Genomic DNA, 20,761 nt, shown 5'->3' on the forward strand with positions numbered 1-20,761 from the left:
ATTTGCCATGAAGTGATGGGACCAGATGCCATGATCTTAGTTTTCTGAATGTTGGATTTCAAGCCAACATTTTCACTCTCCTCTTTCACTTTCATCAAGAGGTTCTTTAGTTCCTCTTCACTTTCTGCCATAAGGGTGGTGTCATCTGCATATCTGAGGTTATTGACATTTCTCCTGGCAATCTTGATTCCAGCTTGTGCTTCATTCAGCCCAGCATTTTTCATGATGTTTCATGACTGGTTTGATCACCTTCCAGTCATATACTCATTAGCAAAATATATTTTAAAACCCAGACTAGAATTTCTTATAAGATAAACTGAACTTTCACATATGCAAATTTCCTTAGTAAAAATGTTTAATAAAAATTACAATTTGAATACTAATCTCTGCAATATTCTTAATATTGTAATCTTATGTCATTTAAGTCTACCCACATTTTTGGCAATATGATTTGCCTAGATTATATCTGTTCCCAATTTGTTTATATACCACTTTTCTTTTTATAATCTCCCTAACACCACTGAATTTGTTGCTAGTGTCACCTTTTACCTATTATCCTCTATCTGTGAAATAACTGTAGAACATTACCTGGGATTGAGAAAGAAAAGCAGGTGATGCATCATTTACATTTGATGTTGTACTTTTATTCTTCTGAAATTGACTCTTAATGTCATATTTTCCTGGCCCTGGTACTCCCTAAATTACAGAAAGAAAAAAAGACATGCTCTCATTAAGAAAGCATCTATAGCACCTAAGGGAACAGTTGGTTAAATATCTGAACCAAAACTAGAGGGCTTTTAAGTGATATTACCAAAGCTCTTCATTAAAAAGCAAGCCAGAACAAACTTCTTAAGAGCAACAAAAAAAAAAAAGAGAGAGAGAGGAAGGCTTTGCTTTCCTTTGCAAAGCCTCCCAGGAACATAAAAACACACTGCTTAAAACTTTGCTGCCCTCTACTGATAGATCTCAGAAAAAAAAAATTATCTGAGCTCTTCACGTGATTAAACATTACATTAAATAACTATATTCTTCCATTTAACTTTATACAACCAGCTCTTCTATTTTAACTACAAATGTTAGAAGATATAAGACATTAATCTTTTAACTAGATACTTTACAAGAGATAAAATTAACTCAGTAAATAGAGAGATTGAGTTTTAATTATCCTGCTAATAAAATATAAATATGTATCAGGAAGTACTATTTATTCATCATCAAATATTTTAGTTACCTTGATAAAGTACCTTTCATAGTATATAAAAAGTTAGATTTAAATCATCTGCTTCATATATAATGCTCCTACTTTTCTATAGTTGAAAGAATTATACATTGATGTATGAATTAAATACTGGACTTATAACTTGGATGCAAAATGAAATTCTATCAATTAATTCTGTCACCTTTATTATTATAATACATCAAAATCCAACCATGTCTCCCAACCTCTACAAGTACTCTGATCCAAGCCACCATCTCTTATCCAGGTTACTGTAAAAATCTTCCTAACCACCTCCCCTGCTTCAAATATTGCCCATCTTCAGTCTGTTTCTACTACAGAACCTAGCAATGGGTCCAGTTAAGGCCCTTAGTCAGATTACATCACCCCCCTTCTCAAATCCATTCAGTGGTTTTCAATCTCACTTCCAGCAAAAAAAAACAAAAAACAAAAAAACAAGATCATAAATATGAAATGAATCTCACTTCCAGAGACACTTTTACCACTCCAACCTCCTCTCCTACTACTCTCTCCACTCTATTCACTGTTTCCCAAAAAATCAATCATATGTTCACCTAAGGACCTTTGCACTTACCTTTCTCCTTGCTAGGAATGTTCTAGATAGCTCCAAGGCTCACTCTTTCAATTCAATCAGTTCACTACTCAACGTTACCTTCTCATTGAGCCATTCCCAGGCAACCCAAACTAAAATTTCATTGCTTCCCCCAAACAACCCCTGTTCCCTCTCCTACCTATTTTTCAACCTTATCATTTTTTACTACCCAAAATATCATTTCCTGCTATGTTGTAAGCTCCAAGAGAGCAGTTTTGCTTTGTTTTTTTTTTTTTCTGTTTCATTGGTTGCTGTATCTTTAGAGAACAGAAGAATAGTAGCTGGGGCATACGAGGTGCTCAGTAAATATCTGAATGAACTCATGCATTGAATCTTACATTTTCAGTGGCCATATCATGATTTTAGAAGATATGTCCCTCTGGGAACTAATATGTCTCCAAAGAATAGCATTATCCATTTGTAATAATAAGTAAAATATCTATAATTTAAGTGAAAAAAAATTTGAAAAATTCTTCAGGAGAAATTCTTATACATAAATAACTCTTCTTAAAAACAAATTAGATTCTAAAAATGTATGGAAAAGTCCATATTGTATTGTCTCAAATGAAACAGATTTATGCAATTATTTGATGGCTGACAGAAAGATTCACTTTGGTCATGGCATCTAAGATTGTTTTTTCAATGAACTTGCAGAAAGTTACATTCAGAAGAAAAAAATTTCTGTATCATTCTGAGTGTATATAAATGAAATATGTATCAAATACAAAAAAATACATGATGTAATCTGTTTTATTGAATTTTACAGATATGCTGTATTGGTTTTCTCCCTGTATAGGCAGGCATGATAAAAAAATAAGTAGCTACTGACAAACAGGGACTACTACTCCTTTCCTCCCGTTCTGAACAGTTGTCTAGGTGGTCATTAATATGGAGCATAGGGAAAAGACTAAGTGTGAATAATGAGGTAAGTGAATATACTTAGTCTTGAGAACTATTTCACTGAAAGACTAAATGAACACTTGACCTCTTCAATAAATACTTCCTTTTCCTTTTTTTCTGTTTTCCATAATGTTGCTAATAACTGAACTTTGCTTCACTAAAATAACACAGAATAGTAAAATCAGGTCTTTACTTATAAAAAGTTAGAATTTAATAAGCCAATTATAAATAAGTTCCAAAATAGGACTGTGAGACACTGACCACTGCAAGGCAGGTCTCCCTTTGTGACAGTGTGAGAAGGTAAAGTGAACTCTGCAAAGCCCAAACCCTAGACCCAGGATGAACATGCTGGGATATTTACCCTGCTTTTACAAACTGTGATCAACAAAACACCTGCACTGATATCGATCTGTTAAGTACATGGCCTCCCAATATCTCCTCTGAGATCTTGAATCAGAATCTTTTTGGACACAGGAATCTACACTTTTAACAAGCCTCAGAGGATTCTCAAGCACAATAAAGAACCACAGCTCAGCCAAAAAGGGGTCCCTACCACAGCTTTTTCTGCAAAGCACATCTATCTTAAAGCAGAAGGCTTAGATCTTGAAAGTATCCTGCTTTAAGAAGAAAACTTATAGATTACTGCGGCAGATTGTTTATGTAATCTTTTCATGTACAACCTAATAAAAATGACCCTCTTTAGAGCATGTGCTACCTAATGGAAGGACACACAGTCACTTATAAAGCGGGCACTTATTCCCAGGCAAAGGAATATGCTTGAGGCGGATGCACTTAGCACCTCTTGTAGGAAATTACAGGACAAATAAATTGCTCAACAAATAACTGCAAGGAAAGGAGAGAGAAGAAAAGAGGGCGAGAGCAAGAGAGATGTATCAATCAATACCAATGGCAATGCATGGACATTCTGTGGATCCTGTTTCTAATATTTATGAGACACTGGAAATTTGAACACAAATTAAAAATCTATCATAGTAAGTAAACACTGTTAATTTTTTAAGATAATTATTTGGTTTTTTAAAGACTATCGGAGGTCACTACCGAAATGTCTACAGATGAAGTAAAATGCCTAGGATTTGATCAAAAAAAAAAAGCCCTCTTTAAAAACTAGGGTATAATCACTCCTTTGATCAGATGGTGTGTAGAAGTTATGGGGACTGAGGAAAGTCATACAGTTTAACTTTACTCGTCTAACTTGGAGTCACCATCAGTGATGATGATTATTTTTACAGAAAGTACTAAAAGCTTACTATGTACAAAGCAGTGTACATACTAATAAATAAAGCATGGGCTTTGCTTTTGAGAAGCTTACACTAGATCTCAACCCATGCTTTACAAGAGAATTATTGGGGGAACATTTAAAAATAATAATGCCTCATTCTACTTTATTCAAACTAAAGCAAATAGAAATGAGATCCAGGCATTATTAAAATTTTTAAAAGCTTTCTGTTTAATGTTAATGTGCAATCACAACTGAAGGCTAAAATAGTTAAAAACACACTGCTAGGACCCTGCAGGTACAATGACTTTCCAGTGTTTCCACAACTGCCATTTTTCCCTAGAGTTCCAGAATCCCCTTCTGTAAACAAGGGCTATTGTGAGACCAGGCTTCCAGATATTTCTTCCAGCTCAGTTCTATAACTTTAAATTCTATAATTAAACTCTATAATTATATTTTCTTGAAGAAAACTGGAGATACCAAGTGAACGTTTCATGCACAGATGGGCTCAAAAAAAGACAGAAATGGTATGGACCTAACAGAAGCAGAAGATATTACAAAGAGGTGGCAAGAACACACAGAAGAAGTATACAAAAAGACCTTCACAACCCAGATAATCATGATGGTATGATCACTCACCTAGAGCCAGACATCCTGGAATGTGAAGTCAACTGGGCCTTAGGAAGCATCACTACAAACAAAGCTAGTGGAGGTGATGGAATTCCAGTTGAGCTATTATGTCAAATCCTGAAAGATGGTGCTGTGAAAGTGCTGCACTCACTATGCCAGGAAATTTGGAAAACTTAGCAGTGGCCACAGAACTAGAAAAGGTCAGTTTTCATTCCGATCCCTAAGAAAGGCAATGCCAAAGAAATGCTCAAACTAGCGCACAATTACACTCATCTCACACTCTAACAAAGCAAGGCTCAAAATTCTCCAAGCCAGGGGTCAACAGCACGTGAACCATGAACTTCCAGATGTCTAAGCTGGATTTAGAAAAGGCAGAGGAACCAGAGATCAAATTGCCAACATCCACTGAATCATCAAAAAAGCAAGAGAATTCCAGAAAAACATCTATTTCTGCTTTATTGACTATGTCAAAGCCTTTGACTGTATGGATCACAACAAACTGGAAAATTCTTAGAGATGGGAATGCCAGACCACCTGACCTGCCTCTTGAGAAATCTGTATGCAGGTCAGGAAGCAACAGTTAGAACTGGACATGGAAAAACAGACTGGTTCCAAATAGGAAAAGGAGTACGTCAAGGCTGTATATTGTCACCCTGCTTATTTAGCTTATATGCAGAGTACATCATAAGAAATGCTGGGCTGGATGAAGCACAAGCTGGAATCAAGATTGCTGGGAGAAATATTAATAACCTCAGATATGCAGTTTACTCCACCCTTATGGCAGAAAGTGAAGAAGAAATAAAGAGCCTCTCAATGAAAATGAAAGAAGAGAGTGAAAAAGTTGGCTTAAAGCTCAACATTCATAAAATGAAGATCATGGTATCTGGTCCCATCACTTCGTGGCAAATAGATGGGGAAACAGTGGAAACAGGCAGATTTTATTTTGGGGGGCTCCAAAATCACTGCAGATGGTGACTGCAGCCATGAAATTAAAAGACGCTTACTCCTTAGAAGAAAAGTTATGACCAACCTAGATAGCATGTTAAAAAGCAGAGACACTACTTTGCCAACAGAGGTCTGTCTAGTCAAGGCTATGATTTTTCCAGTATTCCTGTACGGATGTGAGAGTTGGCCTATAAAGAAAGCTGAGTGCTGAAGAATTGATGCTTTTTAACTGTGGTGTTGGAGAAGACTCTAGAGAGTCCGTTGGACTGCAAGGAGATCCAACCAGTCCATCCTAAAGGAAATCAGTCCTGAATATTCATTGGAAGCACTGATGCTCAAGCTGAAACTCTAATACATTGGCCACCTGATGGGAAGAGCTGACTTATTTGAAAAGACCCTGATGCTGGGAAAGATTGAAGGCAGGAGAAGGGGGCAAGAGAAGGTGAGATGGTTGGATGGCATCACCAACTCAATGAACGTGAGTCTGAGTAAACTCCGGAAGTTGGTGATGGACATGGAGGCCTGGAGTGCTGCAGTCCATGGGGTCACAAAGAGTCAGACACAACTGAGTGACTGAACTAAACTGGTAATTATATTTTTAATTTTCAAATTATCTTTGTTATTCTTGATGTCTTCTTTATTCATGCATGCATTATCCTCCATCTTTCTCTGAATATTATTTATAATTTTAATTATTTATCATTTTCTTTTACTATCTGTTTCCTTGGAGTTTCCTTGTTGGCTTCTTGATTTTTTGCTTTTGTGTCTCATATCAGGGAGTTCCCTCAAATGTCTGGTGATCCCTTCCTCCTCATTCAGATGAAAGAGTGAGTCACTGAAAAATGTTACTTAAAATTTCACCCGTGAATAGATGTGACTTGAAACCTACTGAACTTCATTATGTTGTGACAGACTCACAACTCAGCCTTTGTATTAGCAGGCCCCCAAATGTCACTCTTTTCTCAACCCTGGCTGACAACTTCAGTGAGTGAGAAAAGTGCCTGGAACATCTCCCCACTCTCTATATAAGCTTAAACTCTCCACTTCCTTTCTTCCCTACTTATAATTATGAAAAATAAAATACACAAAACAACTCCCACACGTACATTACCCAGGGTCAATAATCCTCAACTCACATCCTCATGTGTTCCTAATCCTATAAATCTGCCCAATTCTCACTCATGATGTACAGGCAAATCCAAAATATCATATAATTTCCATCAAAAAATACTTTAGGATATATCTCTAAAAAATAAAGGACTCTTTCTTTAACATAACCACAAAACCATTTTTCTATCTTAAAAAGTCAACATTTGACTCCTTAATTATCAGAGTTCAAATGTTTATGATTGCCTTATAAATTCATGTATATATTAAATATATATCATATATGGAAATATATAAAGAAATACATATATACAAGGTATAATGCAATAAGATTGCAGCAAGGGCAAAGATAAGGAGGGGGGAATATTTTTTTTTACTAGCTCCATTCAGATATCACAAGGTTTTATTTTAGATGCTTCGCTTAGTCTACAAAACTCACTTTTGCAATCAATACTTACTTAGATAATGTTTTTAGATTTCCCTTTCTGTGATCCTTCTCACAAATAAAATAAACATTAATTCCCTATAGCTACTGAGCATCACTGTACTTGATATTATTCCTCTTATCTTTAATCCTTAAAAATCCTGCGAGATAAACAAAATTACTCAAGTTTGCCTAATTGGGAAAATAAGATCCATGGAGATGAGGGAACTTACCTCCAAGACAACTAGTATGAACGTAAAGAAAACTAAGGTCTGACTAACCACAAGCCCCTCTTCTTTTCTTCGAGGAATATTACTACAAAAGTGTATTACACAGATTATGGCAAAACTGGTCGGAGACCATTAAATTTTCATTAACCTATTGCATAGTGACACGTCCTCTTTTATATTTCATAACAGAATTCCTTTGGTTGTCCATTTTTACAAATAACTGAATTGCCAGATATGTGCTAGGTACGTGCTAAGTTCCTGGATGTATAACAGGACAGACCTGTGCCCTCAGGAAGTGAAAACTCCAGTGAGAAAGACAGACCAATAACACTGAACAGATAAATAAACTATTTATAAATCCCAAGTAATGGAATTTGTATGAAGAATACAGAGTGCAAAGTTAGAAAGTAACAATGGAACTTAGACAGGAAAGACAATTTATGTTGGAACCTAAACACAAGAAGGAGCTTATCTTGGGAAGAATGGATGGAACAGAAAAGCATATACAAAGGGGAAATTGGTCAGTACAGCATTCCTGGAAGAGGCTGTCAGGAACGAGTTTACATCTAGAAGTAAAATTTCCCAGTCATGTGATAATACCATATTTAGCTTTTCAAGGAATCATCAAACTGTTTCCCATTGAGACCACACTGTTCCACATTCCAACTAACTATGGACAAAGGTTTCAATTTCTCCACATCCCCACCAACACTTGTTGTTTTCCATTTCTTTATTATGTAAATCCCAGTAAATGTGAAATGGTACCTTGCAGTAATTTTGATATGCATTTTCCTAATGACTAAAGGTGTTGGATATCTGTTGTGTGTTTACTGGGCATTTGTATATCTTCTTTGGAGAAATGTATATTCTCAAAAAGTCTTTTGCCCATTATTCAATTGGGTTGTTTGTCCTTTTGTTGTCAGATAACATTTTAAGATGATACATTTGCCTGCCTGTGAAGATAAAAGAAGGGAGTGAATTTGCTATATGGCTCAGGAAACTCAGAGGCTCTATATCAACCCTGGGATGGAGTTGGGAGGGGTGGGATGGGGAGGGAGATGGGAGGGGGCTTCAAAAGGAAGGGGATATATGTACCTATGGCTGAATTCATATTGAGGTTTGACAGAAAACAGCAAAATTCTGTAAAGCAATTACCCTTCAATAAAAAATAAATTAATTTTTTTTAAAAAGGGAGTGAGACTGGAAGCAAAGATACCTGTTAGGAGGCTATTTCAGAAGTCCAGGCAAGATAATGCTTTCTTGCTTTGACTAAACAATAGTTCTAATAATGATAATACAATAATTATAACAACAAGAATAATAATCATGACAGATCATCTACAAACATGCCCACCAAAAATTCTTCCTATCCCTAAAAGTTCATGCCTTACCTCCCATCAGAAGATGGAGTTCACCTCCCTGTTTATGAATCTGAGCTGGCCCTGTGACTTGTTCGGACAAAGACAATATATGGGAAGTTACACAGCACCATTTCCAAGCCTAGATCTTAAAAGCCCTGACATGTTCCAAATTTGCAGTCTCAGAGCCCTAAGCCTGTTACACAAGTCCAAATACCTAGAAGGAAAGTGAGGTCCAGCTAGCTCCCAGTCATTACAGCAAATCCAGCTGAGATATCTCACATATGAATGAAAGCATCCATCTTGGGTACTCTGGAAAGCAGCTGGATGAGTGGTCTTAGTTGATACCGTATGACTTAGAAAAATTACCCAACTGAGTCCAAAATCCAGAGAATCACTGAACTATGAAGGTTAATTTCAGCAGGCCTAGAATTGGTGTGAGTTGTTCTCCTAAAGCATCCACAAGGCACTGATCCTTGGTCAAGATTAGAAACTACTGATTAACAGTTTTGTTTTGAATGAAACCCTCATGAGTTTGAGTGGCTGGCATCAGCTTGTTAGCATTGTTCATTGATAATACTGAGACTGATCATTTGCACCTGGCCACAGTGAGATGGAGGGTTCCATAGTTGATGCTGATTATATAACAGAAAATGCTTACGTGACCAGTAAAGTATAAGAAATTCTGATAAAAGACTTCATTTTGAGCTCCCAGGTTCTGAGATGTCCACACATCTGTTAGCGGTTCCTGATCTAAGATAGAAAGCATGTCCTGACATGGCCTTATGGAGAGAAGACAATCAGAGCTCACTCCTGGCCTCTCTGGAACCCTTGCAGCCTTTGATGACAAAGAATACTTTAATGCTTTTGCTGTTTGTATTCTTTGTCTGCAAGAAACTGTAGATAAGTATCATCATTTGGGGTCCTGAGTCTTCTCTAGCAATCGACGTCTATTTGTTGCTATTAGCACAATCATGAAAATAACAAATAGTTGTTGTTTTAGGGCACTGCATTTTAGGGCAATTTGCTAGGCAGCAATAGGTGACCAAAACAAAGCTAACATTTACTGAGTACACACTCTTTGTCAGCACTATATAAATTCACAGACAAGAAAACTGTAACACAAGGAAATTTCCAAAAGCAACATGGCTTGTAAGTAGGTGACTCAAATATCATCAGCTACTAGCACAATCCCAATTTCCAACTCCCCTTTCCATAACCACCTGCCAGACAGGGGCAGCCTTGTGACACTGTCCCGGCTAATGTCATACAGTGTGTGTGCGCTCAGTCACTCAGTCATGTCTGACTCTTTGCAGCCCCATGGAGTGCAGCCCACCAGGCTCCTCTGTCCATGGAGTTTTCTAGGCACGAATATTGGAGTGGGGTAACATTTCCTCCTCCAGAGGAATGTTAAGATCCAGGGATCAAACCTGCATCTGTTGCATCTTCTGCATCGGTAGGTGGATTCTTTACCAATAGCACTTGTCAGGTGGAGAAAATATAATAGAAGGAAGAGCAGGATTAGAAGAAAGACAAGTTCAATTTTGAAATGCTACTTTTATAGTTCTTATAAAACATCAGGCTGGAGGTATCATACAGACAGCAATTTGTGGAAGACTGGAGCTCAGTGGAGAGTTCAAAGTGCACTGGAAGTGATCTGTGTATTTGGAAGTGATTAGTACATACAGGTGATACCTGAGGTCATCAGAGTAAAGGTAGTTTCTGAGGAAATTGTGTAGACAAAGAAAGAATTAAGAATACTATGTAATATTTATGCGATTTCAGTATTGTATTAATTTTAATATTAATTTATATTCTAAATACCACTAATCCTTTTAATGGCCCTTATGAATTTATGAATCATTCTAATCTTTCAACTCTAATAATTTTTAGAGCATTTACTATACTAAAACATCTAGATTTAATATTTTGGTAAGACTGATGATTGTTCCATTTTCCAAAGCTAATTAAAATGGTTTTACTCTAGTTTCTAAAAACAAGATGATATCCAGAATCCTTTTCTATTATAGCATCTTACAGTAAGAAGAAATAAATTTATAAGGAACTTAAAATGATGATTTGCAACTTAAAATATTTTCAGGATGCTGATATCAACAAAACATTTGCTATATGATTATAATTGGCATTATCTTCTTAACTTAAAATTGAACATATTTAATAAGTATGTCCCAGATACAGTTAACTCTTTAAGTCATTCAGTCATAATGATTGATTGGACAGAGCAATATATAACTCTGACTTGAGAGTATAGGAAAGAGCATGTGTTTATTAAGTTCATTTTCATAATTACAACATAAATTGTGGTTCATTTAGAAAGCATAATGCCCTCAGTTTCTGATCTCAGGAAGCAAAATAGTGATTTTTTTAAAAGAAACAGTTAAATTTAAACAAAATTAAATCAAATAAGCATGGTTAGAAGAGCTCAAAGTAACCAAAAAGATTTGAAAATTTTGTATTAATCAATAATAGTATTATAAGTATCACTGGGTCTCAGATATAGCACTTAGGTTATATACCATTGAAATGAGAAAACTAAATATATGACCAGAAGGGATCTGTAGAACAAACTATATACTAGTTGTATGCTAAGTTGCTTTATTCATGTTCAACTCTTTGCGACCCTATGGACTGTAGCCTGTCAGGCTCCTCCTATCCATGGGATTCTCCAGGCAAGAGTACTAGAGTGGGTTGCCATGCTCTCAGCCAGGGAATCTTCCTGACCCAGGGATGGAACCTGCATCTCCTGTGTCTCCTGCATTGCAGGCAAAATCTTTACCACTGAGCCACTAGGGAACCTTATACTAGTTAGCTAGTTAGCTTACCATATTTTCAGAAACAGAAATAGAAAACAGCTTTCCCATGTAAATCTAGACAAGTATATCAGGAGTACGTGAACTAAGAACTTCCAGATGTACAACCTAGGTTTAGAAAAAAGCAGAGAAACCAGAGATCAAATTGCCAACATTCATTAGATCATAGAAAAAACAAAGGAGTTCCAGAAAAACATCTACTTCTGCTTCATTGACTACATTAAAGCCTTTGTATGGATCACAATAAACTGTGAAAAACTCTTAAAGAGATGGGAGTACCAGACCATCTTACCTGTCTCCTAAGAAACCTGTATGTAAGTCAAGAAGCAACAGTTAGAATCCAACATGAAACAACTAACTAGTTCCAAACCGGGAAAGGAGTACCTCAAGGCTGTATATTGTAGCCCTGCTTATTTAACATCTACACAGAGTACAACATGAGAAATACCAGGCTGGGTGAATAACAAGCTGGAATCAAGATTGCCAGGAGAAATACCAACAACCTCAGATATGCAGATAATACCACTTTAACGGCAGAAAGTGAAGTGAAATGAAGTGAAGTGAAAGTCACTTAGTTGTGTCCAACTCTTTGCGACCCTATGGACTATATAATCCATGGAATTCACCTGGCCAGAATACTGGAGTGGGTAGCCATTCCCTTCTCCGGGGGATCTTACCAACCCAGAGATCAAACCCATGTCTCCCACATTGCAGGCAGATTCTTCACCAGCTCAGCCACCAGGGAAGCCCAAGAATACTGGAGTGGGTAACCTATCTCTTTTCCAGCGGATCTTCCTGACCCAGGAATTGAACTAGGGTCTCCTGCACTGCAGGAGGATTCTTTACCAGCTGAGCGACCAGGGAAGTCAATGGCAGAAAGTGAAGGGGAACTAAAGAGCCTCTTGAGCAGGGGGAAAGAGCAGAGTGAAAAATCTGGCTTAAAACTCAACATTCAAAACAAAAAAAGAAAAAAACAAAGATCACGGGATCCAATCCCATCACTTCATGGCAAATAGAAGGGAAAAAAAGTAGAAGCAGTGACAGATTTTATATTCTTGGGCTTCAAAATCACTGCAGACAGTGACTACAGTCATGAAATTAAAAGAAACTTGCTCCTTGGAAGGAGAGTTACAACAAACTGAGACAGCATATAAAAAAACAGAGACATCACATTACTGACAAAGGTCTATGTACTCAAAGCTATGGTTTTTCCAGTAGTCATGTTCGGATATGAGAGTTGGACCATAATGAAGGCTGAGCATTGAAGAACTGATACTTTCAAATTGTGGTGCTGGAGAAGACTCCTGAGAGTCTCTTGGACAGCAAGGAAATCAAACCAGTCAATCCTAAAGGAAATTAACCCTGAATATTCCTTGGAAGAACAGATCCTGAAACTCCAGTACTTGGTCACCTGATGTGAAGAGTCAACTCATTGGAAAAGACCCTGATGCTGTGAAAGTTGGAAGGCAGAGGAAGAAGGGAGCAACAGAGGGTGAGATGGTTGGATGTCATCACCAACTCAATGGACATGAGATTGAGCAAACTCTGGGAGATAGTGGAGAACAGAGGAGCCTGGCACGCTACAGTCTAAGGGGTCACAAAGAGTCAGACTTAGCAAGTGAACAACAACAATATCAGGAGAGGCAGAATTCAAATGTGAGCTACTAGGTTTGACTGTACATTGGAGGAGAAGGTGGTTTTATGAAGTTTCAACCATTTTGTGAAATTTAGGAAAGCTGATAAAAGCTACTAAAATTCCTTAATATAGCTGCTCAAGTAACAGTTCACATCAACACTGATATTAGTAATTCAGTTGTGTCAAAAATTTAATATAGCAAATCTGAAGCTATATTGCCAAGTTCTAAGCTACAGTAAATATGAGTAAACATGGATATCCTGAAAATGAAAAATGTCACCACAATAATCAACAATTATGTAAGAATTATGTGATTCTGTGTTCAAAAATTTTTCACTAAGAGAAAACATACAAATAGTTTATATAGTTTTCCTATAATTATATATCCAAATGATGGATGATCTAGTTGCGGGTCAAGGTTAAAATGTTTATATTAGTAAATTAGAACTATGTGAATGTTCAGAATTCATTGACATTTATTACTGTGCAATGCAACATGAACTCCTCCCTAGAGTTATGTAACACGAGTGTATTCTTCCTGCTCCCTAAAAACCCAAGTTCCTCTTTTTAAAGAAACAATTGACATTTAATGAATAATACACAATTGAATACATCCAAATGAAATAAAGTTAAGGATTACAATTCTTAAATGAAGCTAAAGGACCCTGTAATATTAACTGTTATTACACTCACAAGGATGGAGAATCCAAATGGCAGCTGGGGCCAGGTGGGTAAATAAGTGTTGAATGTAAAATGGTACACTAAAGATCACTCATCCACACCAGGGGAAGCATTTAATCATCCCCAATTGACTACTGTTAGGTTTGGGCTTTTGTCTTTTTCATTTTTAAGAAAAGTTGAACATCTAGATTATATTTATGAAATTCTACAGGTTACAAATGTTGGTAACTAATTCAATTTTTTATAACTATGAATTGGCCATAATCCACTTGTAGGTTCATTTCAGCCTACCTAGCCACCAGATTTTACATACTGCTCTTAGTCTATCCATATCTTAGTCTAAGTTTAAATACATTAGAATATATCTCCATATGTGAATTTTTGCATATACCTCCCTTGTAAAATCAGAGCCCAAAAGAAGTTTGATAAATGAGTTGGAGTTTTCTATGCCCAGCTGTAATATCATCATAATGAAATTATAATTTTCATAATTATAAATGATTAGCTGAGACATGACCTTTACACAGACTGATAGTTCTAAAACTAGGATTGCCTAGGTCTGAAAGAATCTCTGAAATGCTATGTAGGAAAGAAAAGCAATTACTTATATGCAATTTCACTAGATTATTGTGCAGTGATCAGACTATGGAGTCACATCAAAGGCATTGCCTCATACCATGAACAGACCAATTGTGTCTTCACAATTCTCATTATTATGAGATGATCTAACTTCCTGATACATTCCAAAGTCAGTGAACACAATAAGTAAAAATTGTCCACACTTCTCTAGGCTTCCCCAGGAGGTGCAGTGGTAAAGAATCTGCCTGCCAATGTAGGAGATGCAAGAGATGCAGGTTCGATCTCTGGGTCGGAAAGATCCCCTGGAAGAGGAAATGGCACCCCTCTCCAGTATTCTTGCCTGGAAAATTCCATGGACAGAGAAGCCTGGTGGACTACAGTACATGGGGTCACAAAGAAACGGATACAACTGAGCATGCATGCAAGTACAAGCAAGTATGCTTCTTTAAGCAGCGCAATGAAGGATATGTTGGTGGCAATCAGAAAATGAAATGTGAAAGTAGGCTCAGCAGGTCACATTTATAGATCCCAGGAGAAGATAAGATCATAGATCAAATCATCAAGCTATGAGAGAACTAGAGTAAGAACCTCCTCTGATTCTGTGTGGTGGAATTTCAATATGAATTTCATATGGATGGAGAGTCAAGAAGATGACAGAGAAATTCTAATTCCCTAAATTGAGCTACTTGTAATTACCTAAGAAAACTGAAACAAGATATTTAACACTCAAGATAAAGGAGATTCCCTACCTATAGCTTCAATAGTAGTATATCTTAAAGTTTGGTGTCTATACACTCCTTAATAGGTATCAGTGTGCATGAATATCATCAGTTTTACATACTTTTGAAAATGTGTTTCTGGGAGGGGAGGGAGGCTCAAGAGGGAAGTGGTATATGTATAATTATGACTGATTTACATTGTTGTATGGCAGAAACCAACACAGCACTGTAAAGCAATTTTTCTCCAAAAAAAAAAAAATTAAGTGTGTTTATTTTCTTGACAACAAAAGAAAATATCTTTTAAATAAGCAATAATGTAAGTTTTATTTCAGTGAGAAGGATAATATTATCTGCAATTTTTCACCAAGGTAGCTATATGCAGCTCAATGGTGGATAGCTTAATTTATAATTTAGGTTATATTTGCAATTGATCTTTCATGCTGGCTTCTGCTAAGCTGGAAATTTTAAATTCACAATCATAGATCATTATAAATGGCACCAAGTGTTTAGTGGCTGCCAGATAAATATAGATTTTCATATTAACACAAATGGTCCAGAAATTATGGAGAAATGGCTCACTGAAGACTACTTTCAGGACTCAAATAGATGATAAGTTCTAAAATTTTATAGCCAAAAGCTGGAAGGCTGGCTGTTTCGACCTGGAAGACAACAATAAATGTATCTCTAATCCACTCCTGTTTTCAGTTCTCAAAATTACTTCTTCATGCTCTGCTGCAGCATTTGGATGTGGTTTATATATTAGCTAAATAATATATCATCAGTTTCTTTTTCCAGACTAAAAAAGACATTAAGCTGGGAAAAAGTCCAAATGTCGGTCTCAAGCTATTTGTATTTCAGTTTGATTGCCTTTAAAAATTCTGAGAAAATAACCTTAACACTAAAAAGAAGAGTATTTTGGCTTGGAAATGACAACTTCAGACCACTCAAGATACTAAGATATGCCACTTGAAAAGACCACATGAAATCATAATGGTCTTTACTGGCAGAAAAGTTATATTTTATTTCAAAAGCTCATATAATCATCTGTCCCTTGTCAACATTCTTACTTCAGTGTGATCAGAGAGTTAAATCTAACATTACTTATTTCTTCATGATCCACACTTAAAGTACACATATACAGTGACTGAAATTTGAATATAGTCATACTTTTCACTTTCTGATTCAAATCCAATTTAAAATCAGAAAGCTAACTGATGATTACCAACTCTTTTCTATGAACAAAGCACAGAATGGATTGCCACTCAGGTGGAATCTCTTTTATTTAAACAGCACTCTCCCATGTTGTGAATATGTTTTTTGATGCTATAACCTAAAGCAAGTTTTCAAGTCCACATGTCTCATTAAATCAAAGCAGCACCACATGCCCCTTTGCTAGAGTTTTCAAAGATAAATAGAAGTAAATGTTGGCAAATTCTTCCCCACATATGTATGTAGCACACATAAGCAAGAGTTGATTCATATTCTGCAAATCAGTAGTTTAACAAAGAGTAAACCAAAACTCTATACATTTGTACAGATATTAGTACATGTTTACAGGTATTCTCATATACAATTCTTCTAATATTATATGACATTTGCTTATATCATTTAATGAAAGAGATTACTGTGCTTTCTGGGCTTTTACTGTGCTTTCTCTCAGCATAATTATTGTCCTTGACTATCTTGTTTTATAAGAATATCAGGAAGGAGTGCATCCAGTCACAAATAGCAACAAACCCAACACTGTCTTTAAAAATAGTTTTATTTTGTCTCATAAAGGAGTAAGCCCAGAAATAAACTATGTAAGTATTGATTCTGTGACTTAACAATGTCAGTGCCCAAGTCTTTGGGACTCTCTTAAACATTTTCTCATTTTGGTACTTCATGGTTATAGACTACTACAAATTCATTACTCCATCTACAATTCAGAAAGTATAAGAACAAAAAAAAACCAGCCAAGAATAAAAAGGCTCTCCTTTATTATTAAGAGGTTATTGTACAGCTGAGTCTTTCATGAAGAGTATTCAGCTGAATTTCAGCCGAATTTGAGGATCAATTAATATAGCTGGCAAGCAATTAATACAATGACTCCTGGAATTGCATATTGGCAGGGTTGTGCTTCCTTGCCTTAACCAACTTCTACAGGCCGTCCCTGTCCTTGGCTTGTGGCCGTGCCTTACTCCAACCTCTGCCTCCATCATCACATTGCTTTCTCTCTCTCTGCTTCTGTTGTTATGCTGCTTTCTCTGACTGTCTCTCCTCTGCACCTCATAAGAATCCTTGTGATTAGACTACCCTGGTGGCGCAGTAGATAAGAATCCACCTGCCAATGCAGGAGACACAGGTTTGATCCCTGGTCTGGGAAGATTCCACATGCTGTGGAGCAACTAAACCCATGCACCACAACTACTCAGCCTAAGCTCTAGAGCCCACGAGCCACAACTACTGAAGTCTGTGTGCCTAGAGCCTGTGCTTTGCAAGAGAAACTACCGCAATGAGAAGCCTGTGCACCCCAACAAAGAGTAGTCCCCACTTGCCATAACTAGAGAAGGCCCATGTGCAACAAAAAAGACCCAGCACAGACAAAAATAAATAGAATCCTTGAGACTATACTGGGCCCATCTGAGTAATCCAGAAAAATATCTCTATATCAAGATCCTAATCTCATCTGTAAAGTTCCTTTTATCATGTTAACACATTCACAGGTTCTAGGAATTACAACTTGAACATCTTTGAGGACACATTATTGTTTCCCTCACAGTAAACCCTGTGGTCCCCAAAGATTCATACCCATTCTACATTAAAATGCATTCACCCCATTCCAACATCTCCATAAGTCTGAATCAATTATGGAAGCAACTCAAAGTGTGAAATCTCATCTACATTGCATCAACTCAAATCTCCCAAACTGCACTATTTAAATCACATATTATAAATCAGATAGAAATGAGACTCTGGATATATTCCACCTGGGGCAAACCGTTTCTCTACCTGAGGACCTGGAAAACTGGGGAAAAAGTTATCAGCTTAACAAGAACAATGATGAGACAATCATTTGACAGCAAACATAGACATCCCACTATGAGATGGACATGGAAATGGAAGGACATGGAAGAACAAAACGGAGACAGCCACATATGACATCCCATTCAAAAAGGGAGAACACAGAAGAACAAAAAGGAATCAGCTATCCCAAGGAATTTCAAAATCCTGTCAGGCAACATCAATAAGAGCTGAAGCCCTGAGACTAATCCTCTGTGGATCACAGCTTCACATCTTTGGGCCAAAGCTCCACCCTGGGAGTCAACCTTCCATTTTCATGAAGATAACATGTGCTGCCAGCCTAGTAGTTTTTTCAGCCTGTTTCCTAACTATAGAACCTGGCACCCACAGCCTTCTTTCAATTAACCTTCTCTCTGTCCCTTTTAGTCCAAGCTGGCATTGCTGCTGTTGATGTAAAATTCTAAAGAACCATGTGGATCTCCCATATCTGACACAGGGATCCATTCCACACAAGAGGCTCTTTCACCAGTTTTCCCTAAATTATCCCATCTCTATTTTTGGCTTCAATTGAGACCATTAAAGAGATCCATGAGTCACAAACCTAGTCTCTTAGAACAGCCCTCTCAGTGTGACTAAACACTGTGACTGTGTACCCAGACCTTTCTAAGAAGATTGTTCAGCCACAACCTTGATTTTCTCACCAGAGCACTCTTTACTGACATGAATCTTCTAATTTTAGTGTCTTTTTCAATCTAGATATTCAAGGCTGGATACTTCTTAAATCATAAGTCCTAGTTCCTTTGGCTTAATAGTTTTTCCTTTTTTTATCTTTTCCTCTCACATTTTACTACAAGCAGCAAGAAGAAACCTGAGTGTATCCTCAAAATTTTGCTTACTTCATCCAAATATCCAAGAATATCTCTAACAAATTTTAATCTCCACATAAGTGAGTAGGACACAATTCTGCAAAGGTCTTTTACCATGTAAAATAACATATTCATAGGTTCTCAGGAACAGGACACGGGCATCTTTGGAGGGTCATTATTGTACTTACTACACAAGGCTTACCTCTTTGGGCCTCCTTTCTCCCCCAGTCAAATCTTGATTGGTAAATTTTTATTGCCTTGTAGTGTTTTAATATATTCAAGCAGATTTCTTTATTCACTTTTTAAATTGTCCTTAACTAGAGAGTTAATCCAAATACAGTACTTTTGTGTACTTTCTTAGTAAACTGTATTTTTAATGCTAAGGATCTTCAGTCATGTCCGACTCTGTGGAATCCCATGGACAGCCACCCACCAGGCTCCTCTGTCCATGGGGTTCTCCAGGTAAGAACACTGGAGTGGGTTGCCATTTCCTTCTCCTTAAAACCCTGTGCAAAACAAGGTCCTACTGTGAAACACAGGGAACTATATTCAATATCTTATAGGAAACTGTAATAGAAGAGACGATGAAAGGAATACATGCAAAACTGAAACTCCGCTATAAACTAACTCTGCCAGAAACTAACACAACATTGCAAATTATACTTCAATCAAAAAAAAAAAAGCTTATGTAAATAACTTCTTACCTCAAGATTCCTGTCATTAAAAACATTTTACTCTTTTTAGCGTTTTAATTTTACTGAGGCTGGATTTTAAAAGTATGTGTTTTAAGTTTTAATTCTAAATTGCTATCATCTTTGCATATATTCATGTCATTTACCTCTCAATCATTATGACCTTAAAATTTATTATCTCATCTTACAAATGAGAAACCTAAGTATTAAAATAAGCTGAACAGGTTACCTTACGTCACAAAGTAAGTAAGGACCAAAACCAAAAAACTGCAGTTAAGCTTTACAGAAATATTAACACATTTTTCTTATTTTTAAAAACAGTTGCTTTGAATCTTAGAACTTCCTTATTTCCTATAGAGATACAGATGTTACAGAACTTTATTTCACCTATATCTACTTGGTATTTCTTCTCCTTGTTCTATATTTGATTTTCTCTTTTTTCTATTTCCTAAAGATGGAAATAGATTTCATTGATTTTACTTATTTCTTCTTCTCTGATATAAATATTAATTCAACATATTACCCACTAAGCACTGTGTTAGCTTTTGTCCCACAAATATTGATAGTGTTTTTCACTATCATTTAGCTCAAAATATTTTTAAAGTTCCCTCATGATTTTTTCTTTCTTCCCAAGGTTTATTTAGAAGACTATTGCTTGAGAAAGACATATGGATCAATGGAACAGAAAAGAGTCCAGAAAGAAGACCATATACCTACAGTCAATTAATCTTTGACAAAGGAGGCAAGAATAGACAATGGACAATGGAGAAACATCAGTCTCTTCAGTGAGTGCTGTTGGGAAAGTTGGGCAGCCTCGTGTAAATCAACAAAGATAGAGCACATCCTCTTACCATACACAAGTACAAACTCAAAATGACTTAAAGAACTAAGAATAAGACATGACACCATAAAACTCCTAGAAAAGATCATAGGCAAAATATCCTCTGACATGAATCATACCAATATTTTCTTAGGTTAGTCTCCCAAGGAAATAGGAGGAATAAAACCAAAAATGAACAAAGGGGACCTAAATCAAGAGTTCAAGCTATTACACAGCAAAGGGAACCATAAACAAAAAGACAACCTGTGAAATG

At 36.5% G+C, this 20,761-nt stretch overlaps 1 protein-coding gene across 1 annotated transcript in view; it reads right to left on the bottom strand.

Annotated features, from left to right (window-relative positions):
• Window positions 1–20,761, bottom strand: part of STPG2 (sperm tail PG-rich repeat containing 2) — a 328,307-nt gene that overhangs the window by 195,815 nt on the left and 111,731 nt on the right. The window contains exon 7 of the mRNA XM_043438460.1: window positions 589–696. Within this exon, the coding sequence (XP_043294395.1) occupies window positions 589–696 (108 nt within the window). The remainder of the gene's footprint in view (window positions 1–588; window positions 697–20,761) is intronic.

The sequence above is a fragment of the Cervus canadensis genome, chromosome 19 (genome assembly GCF_019320065.1).
Source record: "Cervus canadensis isolate Bull #8, Minnesota chromosome 19, ASM1932006v1, whole genome shotgun sequence".
Taxonomy (NCBI): Eukaryota; Metazoa; Chordata; class Mammalia; order Artiodactyla; family Cervidae; genus Cervus; species Cervus canadensis.